The 9,376-nt window shown below is 39.7% G+C and overlaps 1 protein-coding gene across 1 annotated transcript in view; it reads right to left on the minus strand.

Annotated features, from left to right (window-relative positions):
• Window positions 1-8,377, minus strand: part of Rictor (RPTOR independent companion of MTOR complex 2) — a 126,080-nt gene extending 117,703 nt beyond the window's left edge. The window contains 2 exon segments of the mRNA XM_053743412.1: window positions 8,076-8,123; window positions 8,295-8,377. Of these exon segments, the coding sequence (XP_053599387.1) occupies window positions 8,076-8,123; window positions 8,295-8,343 (97 nt within the window). The 5' untranslated portion in view covers window positions 8,344-8,377.
• Window positions 8,378-9,376: the final 999 nt, after the last annotated feature.

The raw sequence follows: 9,376 nt of genomic DNA on the forward strand, positions 1-9,376 counted from the left end.
GTTTTTGTTTTGTTTTATTTTTATTTTTTGAGACAAAATATTAATTGTGAATGCTTCAGGATCACTAAAGAAAGACTTCTTAACATAGTCACAATACCATTATTACATGCTATATTATATCTATTAATAGTATACTTGTTATATTTTATAATGTTAGTGTTAATATAGCATTAATGATATTAAAATAAAACTAATTCTTTAATATCATTAAACATTCTGTCAGTGATCAAATTTTATGTAAAAAAAAAAAAAACAAAAAAAAACAATGACTTCTTTATATTATGGCACCATCAATTTCATTGTTCCTCGGGACTGCAAACTTTAAGTGCTTTCTTACTCTCTTCTCCACTTAAAACTACTATTCCTTTTCTCATCTCTTTTTCCATTTTTTTTCCTTTCAAAAAATACTTCAGAGGCTGGAGATGTAGCTCAGTAATATAGCACCTGCCCATGAAGGTCCTGCTTTGAATCTCCAACACTGGGAGGAAAAACAAAACAAACAAACAAAAAAACCCCAAAATTTCAGTGATTATTATATAATAGAGGCTAGTGGGGACAGTGGATAGTTAAAACTTAGCAAAAGAGAACTGCTGTCCTCAAGAAGCTTCAGATCTAACGAAGGGCAAAAACCTGGACAAAAAACTAAAACAATGGTAAGTACTGTTTAGAAAGGATAATAACATGGAAAAGTAGAAGAGGAAGAGATAAATTCCAACAGGGATAACGAAGGATTCCCAGAAATGACATGTAACCTTGACCTTAAAGAATTATATTGAGAGTACTGGAAATGCAAAAAATAAAACAAAAACCTATGCAAGGTCAAGTAAATATGAAACTGCATGCTGTGTTTAAGAATAGCATTTTCTTTGACTAAAGCAATTATTCTCTAGGAGCATAGTTTCCAAGGGGAAAGAGCAGGAATGTAGGGTTGGTGCTTAAAACTAGCAAACTCTCCCCAATCCCCTTTGAGAAACACTGAGTGTAATGACAGGAGGGAATATGTTATACACATGAACAATGCAGAGACAGATATATTAACTAGTATGGTTAAGGTAGTACAGAAGAAAATAATACAGAATAAATCATAAAAGGCCTTGAATGCCAAGCTAAGAAATTTGAACTTCATTCTGTAAGCACAAATGTATATGTGTATGTGTGGAAAGTTTTTATTATTGTTTTGCTTTTAATTTAAAGGAATAAAAAGACAAAATCTGGATTAGAGCAAAATAATCCACACGGGAAGTAAAGAACTACTCTTATCACTGAGCTACAAGACTTTATTGTCACCCAAATGAGATAATGAGAATGTGAACTAGACCAATGGACAATGGGAATAGGAGAGATTGAATTCAACAGCTATTCCAAAGACAAATTGAAGGAACATAACTAAGAGAATGAACAGTCTCTAGCTGGAATCTAGATGTTGGTGGTACCAAAAAAGTGAAAGGTGGGTAATCTCTGGGGTACAAAGTTTAACACACCATGACTCTGAGATGATTACCAGACACATAAAGGTCATTAACTAGTCTGGGCACTCTGGCTAAATTATAGCTTTCTGTTTCAATCCTGCAATATTTCAAAGCTTATATTATCAACTATAAAAACAAGAGATCAGAATTTCTCAAATAGTTGTTGAAGATTAAGTGAGATAATATATTTTAGTGCCTGGCACAAAATTACTAATGCAAGCAGTAGAATGTGAAATTAAAAATGCCAATGAATTCTGCAAGACATTATTAGTATCCCTTTAGAAAGTATTTTCAGTATAGGGAGAGAGCTGTGCTTGTAACACTCTAGTGGTTTGTATTAAAATTCCTAGGAAAGATTGTCTTCTGAAAATTGGCAAAGACTTAAAAACTAGACCAGAAACTATGCAACTCCTAGAAGAAAACTAAGTTTCAACGCTTCAAATGTATAGACATAGGCAATGACTTTCTCAATAAGACCCCTAAAGCTCAGGGAATAATGCTAAGAGTTAATAAATGGGATGGCATCAAATTAAAACATTCTGCGCAGCAAAGGAAACAAGGAATGTGGAGAGAACCTATAGAATATGAAATACCTTTGCTAGCTACTCTTTTGACAGAATATTAATATCTAGAATATATAAAGAACCCAAAAAAACTTTACGCCAAAAAATCCAATAACCCAACTAATAAATGGGCAAATGAATGAGACGCTTCTCAAAAGAATAAATACAAATGGCCAACAAATAATGAAATCATATTCAACACCATTAGCAATTAAGGAAATGCAAATCAAAACTACACTGAGATTTCACCTCATACCAGTCAGAATGGTAATCATCAAGAATACAAATAATAGGGCTAGGGTTGTAGATCAGTGATAGAGTGAGCGCTTGCCTAGCTCACATGATGCACTGACTTCAATCCTCAGCACCACATAAAAAATAAAGGCACTGTGTCCATCTACAACTAAAAAAGAATATTTAAGAAAAGAATACAGATAATAATAAATGCTGAAGAGGATGTGGATAAAAGAAACATTTTCACTCTGTTGGGATTATAAATGATTACGATCACTATGGAAATCAGCATGGAGATTCCTCAAAAGACTAGGTAGGCATGGAATTACCATATGACCCAGCCATCCTACTCCTTGGTATTTAACCTAAAGAAGTAAAGTCATCATACTACAGTGATACATGCACATTCATGTTTATAGAAGCACAATTCACAGTAGCCAAACCATGGAACCAGCCTAGATATCTATCAATGGATGACTGGATAAAGAAAATGTGGTATATACATACAATGGAGTTTCATTCAGTTGTGAAGAAAAATGAAATTATGTCATTTTCAGGAAAATGTATGGAACTAGAGTACATTATGTTAAGTGAAATAAGCTGACATAAGGTCAAGAGTTGTATATTTCCTCTCCTATGTGAAAGCTACAGAGGGAAAAAAAAGAGAAAGGTGTGGTGGGGGCATAGGGATCTCATGAAAATCAAAGGGACATCAGCAGCAGGGGAAAAAGAGGGAGGTGGAGAGAGGGGGAAAGATGCTGAACAAATTCCGTTACACTGTGTGCAAACAGGTAAACATGTACAGATATGTAACAACAGATCCCATCATTATGCACAACTATAATCTACCAGTTAAAAAAGTGGAAAGTGCAAAAAAAGCACTATGGAAATTAAAAAATAAATCTGTGTAAGAAGAAATTGTACCACTTAAGATATAAAGTTGTGGAATAAGGATAAACTATTCTGTCTACAGTGTCTACAAAAAAAAATAACTGTTTCATAATCTTTATTGCTTATCTCCCACCCTTAGCTCATGCCCAGCGTAGGATACAATAAATGCTTGCTGAACACGAAAATAACTAAACCAACAGGAAGGAAGAAAGGAAATAAAAGAAAAATCTTAGTTCTACAAAGAATCTTAGAGGAAACAGTATCAAGAGCATAAAATTACTCTTAGTAACAGAGATGCTTTATTATCTGACTCAGGAAAAGAGAAGGTAAGCATAAGGAGAAGAAAAGCGTACGGAATTCACATTAGACAGCCTCTACCTTCTTAATAAACAATAGCCAGGTGTGCTGGTACAAGTGTGTATTTCCAGTTACTTAGGAGGCTGAAATGAGGAGGGAGCAGGAGGACTGCAAGTTCACAGTTAGCCTGTGAAAAAGGTCGGGGGATATAATCAGTGGCAGAACACCCCTGAATTCAATCCCTAGTACTGGGGGAGAGAAGAAAGAAAGCAGTTAGCTACACAGTATAGAGGGACTACAAAATCAGTCTGGAATCCAAAGAAATTAAATTAGTTGATTCCTCCACTCTAACACATATTTCATTTTGTTTCAGCCCGGTCCAGTCCTCCAGTGTCTCTTAATATTATATTAGAAGCCCCCTAACTAGTTTCACTATCTCCTAACTTTCCCTTTACAAAGGTGTGGTTTATTCCCTACAGCCACTTTGTCCATTACTATTCTTATGCAGTCATTTCTGTAAGACTTCTCTGATCCTTTACTTACCAGTCAATCATTCTCTCTGGCTATTACTGGGCTACTTCTATTCCTTGTATAGTTCGATTACTTATTGTTCCATAACCCGAACACTTCTTTATGTCTGTACCAATAAACTCTTCAAAAGGGGATAAAACCTTTCTCATTTTATTCCTCCAGCACTCAATTCAGCATCTAGTATATAATAGGCTTTCAGTCAATGTTTGTTTTGTCTAACTGAAGCAAGCAATTAATAAATGAAACTGCAAGAAATCAGAAAACAAAAAGTTAAGTGTCCAAATCTACATAATTTCGAATGACTTTCCTATTCTTCTAGGTACTAAAAAACAACCAAGTCAGTAAACATTTTTATTCCTTTTAGAGGAAAAGTAGAGGGATTAGAAAGTCAAAACTATAAAACTCAACAGTACTTTGAACAAATTTTATTGCAATAATTATGTCTGAATACATAAGTGTTTATGTTCTGGGAATTCACTTTGAACACTATAACAAGAGGGGCTTACCCAGGAATAACACTGACTTTTTTCAAGTGAGAGTTCAATGTCAGGAAAAGATGCACTACTGTAGAAACTGGGGGGAAAAGTCTATCCCCTCTGTGGAAGTAGCTAACAGAAGCATGTGGGTTTCAAATAATATTTTGGCATGAAATGTACAAAGTATTTAAATATATTAACAGCCAATACTGGGGAATTTTACAAATTAAACAGAGTAGGTGTCTGATCAAAACTGAAAACAACAAGTACCAGAAAGCTGACTATAAAATTCACTGTAATGAGTTCCTAAAGTAGGTCAAAATTAAATCTATCAACAAATCTTCATTGAGGAACTCTGTAAGAAGTACAGCAGTAACACCAGTAAGAAACCCAAAAAAACCCTTAGAACTTTCCTGAGTCCTAAGAAGTTTGAAAAGTTAGTCAAGTCATTATTAGAAAGAAATTTTCCAAAGTCAGGGAGATAAATTCTGAGGTCCTGTAAAAGAACACATCATACTCTATCTTAAGAGCATATAACAGAAGGTGCTTTATTTAGACTTCATTTATTGGTAATCTCTATTTTTTGGTAATCACTTTTAAATTGAAAGTTTTGCTTTCTATTGTTATGTTCAAAACTCTGTTTCAGCTATCAATACAATAGAAAGTCTCAAAAGTAAGTCTGAATTCTGTGATTCCTTGTTAATAAACTTATAATTATCAAAATAATCATTTGAAATATTTTAATGTGATTTAAAGAATTCTGATTTTACTATATAGGAAGGCAACTAATATTAAATATCACAAAGCATAAAATCCTATACTGAATACTTTAAGAACTACTTCATTTACCTCTAACATTTTTACTAACTCTTTGAAGTAATGGCTTTTTTTCAAGATAAGGAAACCAGAGGTTAAGCAAGGTCAAGTAACTTGCCCCAAATCACCCTCAAACTGAACTCTAACTTGAATAGACACAGTGTTATTCCTGGGTAAGCCCCTCTTACAATGCAAAGTGAATTCCCAGAACAGGAACAAACCTGTATTCAAATATAATTATTGGAATAAAATTTATTAAAAGTACTACTGAGCTTTATAGTTTTGATAATCTAATCCCTTTACCTTTCCTTTAGTAAGAATAAAAATGTTTACTGTCTTGGTTGCTGTTAAAAGAGACAGTTGAGATCACAACCCAGAACTATTTGACTTTATAGTTAGCTCTCTCTTCACTACACACTGATGGCTGCTTTGGAGATTACAATAACCCTAGTCTCTATAATGAACTCTATTGAATATCTACTCAATTAATTTCTTGAAAATTACAGAAAAAAAATTAGAGTAAGAGCAAACACTAACCTTAGTATTAAACAAAAATTTTGGTTGCCCAAACTTTATATTTTTACATACTGTAATCCAATACGTAAACAGCTGCCCTTCAGCTGCAACCCAGGGCTCCTCACAGTTCTTAAATGATTACTACAGTTTAATTCCTCATGAACTTTCACATTAGATCCACAAGCCTTTGAACAATGAAATGTTTGTCAGAATAACAGTTTCTCTAAACAATAGTGTCACTATATAATGACTAACTCAGATTACTTTTTTATTCTAAACTTCCTTATAATTTAGAATTCAGTTCTCATGTAACCTCTCATTCTTGGTTGTATCCAGCTTTTGAGATCAGTTTCAATTGGCTATGTATATATTGTTCAAAACTGAAGTACATTTTGTTAGGGCAAGAAAAAATAGCATTTTCTACACTTTATATATAATCCTGGAAACACCTATGGTCATAGTCAGGTGTTTACTGTCAGCCAATGTAGCACTTTAAGCAGTAAATATTTGGTGTTATCTGTGTTCTTGAGTAAAAGGGGAATAAACCATAGGTATCAATCAATCTTGTATACAAGCTCATCTACAACCCAAAATTTTGACACTAACCAGAGAAATCACTCAACAAACTCAACTCAATGTGCAACTATAATTTACTTCCAGCACCATATCCAAGGTTTTTAAGGTAGAAACTAGTCTCAAGTTTACCTATTTTTTTTTGCCTCCATCTGAAACACATGCTTGCATATAAATTGGATCACTAATAAACTATATTTCTTAGAGAACTGAAATGCCAAATTTCAAGTCTATAAGGAATTATTTTTATTTTATAAGAAAGTTTACTAGAAAATCTACTTTATATAACTTTTTCATACATGTGTTATACAGTTTACAAACTTGCACAAAAATCACAAACTTCACATTTTTCTTTACTGATTCTCAAAATCTATCTGCTGAAAAAAATGTTCCAAATTAATGCACTGGTGATCTACTTAGTTGCCATTTCCAGTACTTAATGCCCTACTATACTGCAATTAAAAAAACTCTTCTGCCTTTAAAAGGATCTGGTTCCACTAAAGCCAAGTCCCCAAATTTTCAGAATAAAATATTAAGTTGCAAAAATGTACTCTTGTAGTAAATGAAAACTGGCCTGTTATATACCAGTAAGCTTACATTATGATATACAAAATAAATTAGAATGCTTTCAATACAGAGATGGGCCTCAACAATGAACCCATGTCTAACAAACACTGTAATAACACTCATTGCATTGATACAACACGGGGTATAAACTGATCTCATGGAATGTTTACAACGACCTTTTTTTAAAAAACTTCCTAAGGTGTTCCACAGATCGCAAAAAGAAACTGATTCTGTAAAATGAACCAGATTACACTCCAAGCTATAGCCGGTGTGAAATATGACCGTTGGAATCAGTAGACCAAATCCTGCTTATCATGAAAGAGAAAAGAATTTTGCATGCAACTACAAATTCTTCATCAAGTCACTGTCGAAAAAACTCCAGTACGGTGACTGACGGAAAAAGACGTAGTTGGATTCGGGCCTTAAAAATATAACCCGGGTTTACTCTGCTCGGAAGGTGTAAACAAACCCATCTCCACTGCAGAAGGTAAACAATGAACCTGCAGCAGGGTGAGTGGGCGGTCTTTTGCCAACTACAAACCAGCGGCCCAGGAAAGGGAAGCGAGAGGGAAATACAGAGTAAAACACACACTTAGCAGTAATGACCGGTTTTCACTATCGAGTTATCAATGCTGAAGGTCCCCACGGGACGGTGGGCAAAGAAAAAAGAAGTCACACGCAGTCAGTAAGAACCACGCAGGTCCGGCATCTCCTCCGGGGAACGGGGAAGGCAGGATGTGGTCGCTGTTCCCACAAACACCCTTTAGCAACCTAAACAACAACCTCTACCTCCCTCCCGCCGCCCCAGGGTTCGGTACACGAGCTCCGGGATAGGTGAACGCTCCCGGGGGTCCGCGGAACCCAGAGGGGTCGCCGGCTCGCCGAGTTCCGCTCCGTGCTCCTCGACACCCAAGACCCGGAGAAGGGCTCGGGCGAGCCAAGTGGGCACCGGGAAAGGGGGATGGGTCCGGTGAGGCAGCCCGGGCTCGGCTCCCGCGGGCCGGCAGGCGGGGCTCGGGCTCTGCCCCCTGCTCCCCCGCCGGTCCCGTGCGGGGCCCGCCCCTGCCTCCTGCCCCCGGCCCCCAGCCCCGGCTCCTCCCCAGGAACGCGCCCTCGCCGCCGCCCGCGGCGCCCCGCGTTACCTCGGGTCAGATCCAGCGGGACGTTCTCCTCGCCGCTGTCATTCCGCCCTGCGCGAAACAGACACACAGCCCCAATTAGGATTCGCTCGCAGGCCAGCGGCGGCTGCCCTGGCTCCGGCCAGCGCCCCGGCTCGCTTCCCCCACCCAGAGCCTGGGGAAGGCAAGCGCCAAGGGTGGCGGGCGCCGGGTGGTGGGGCGTGAGGGCTGCAGCAGGCTTACCTCGTATTCGGAGGTTCTTCAGAGAGCGGCCGCGGCCGATCGCCGCCATATTGACGGGTTTCAGTCACAACACCGGAAACCTCGCCCAATCGCGCGAGAACCCCTTCCCCTCCCTGCGCGCCGCGCCCGCCCCCCGCGGCATCTCCCCCGCCCCTCGGCGGCGGCAGGCGGCGGGCGGCGGGCGGCGGGCGGCGGCGGTGCCCGCACCCCGAAGGGTGCGGAGGGAGTGTGACGCCCACTGGAAGCGGCTTGCGGCGCCTACCCGGCGGTCCCGGCACACGCCTGCGGGCAGAGAACATTTTCCACTAAGGAAATCCCATTGATGAGTGTGTGCATCGTGGAAGATGCTTCCCCTCCAGCCGCCGCGGAATCCGCAGTCCGAACGTAGCTGGGGTGGAGGAGTCCGGGATGCGGGCGGCTGGCCACCTGCTGAAACCGTCCTGCCACAGTCTCGGGTTTGCTTTCGAGCCCTGCAAGAGACGACCGCTCTTCATTTTTCATTATTGGAAACGATTTTTATAGACATTGCCGCGCACAGTTTTAGTCTTACTTAAATCCCTTCCCAGAATCGTTTTGCTCCAACCAAGTTAACACGTAACAAAGTTTGTTTTCCACCCACGCTCTGACCACTGTGCTAAGCAGCCTTGCACTTCATCGACAAAGCCACCCTCAGCCAGGAGCCTTCTCCAAGTGGAAGGGGTTGGATGGGGGGTATTGTTTTTGACCGCCTGTCATGAAAGGCGAGAAGGGGGTGAAGCAGCCGGGAGAGCAGCGCGGCCGTTCCCGGCGCCGATTGCTCCCCGCGCGCGCCAGCGCCAGGAGGCCTCGGGAGAGGGTTTCCTCTGAGCCTGGAACCAAGAGGTTGCCGGGCCGTGTCTGCGTCTTCTGTCTGCGCTCCTACAGAAGTGGCCAACGTAGATGTTGTGGGTGAACATTTCCTATACGGAAGCCTAACAGTTATTAATGGTAGGGATTTTAATTCTAGAGCCGGTTTAATTAGTAGATAGACACCTGGGTCGCACCCCGACAACTTTCACTTAAACTACATTTACTTTAAGGCGAGGGTGAGCATTTGTTGCCTC

This window comes from Sciurus carolinensis, chromosome 6 (assembly GCF_902686445.1).
Source record: "Sciurus carolinensis chromosome 6, mSciCar1.2, whole genome shotgun sequence".
Lineage (NCBI taxonomy): Eukaryota > Metazoa > Chordata > Mammalia > Rodentia > Sciuridae > Sciurus > Sciurus carolinensis.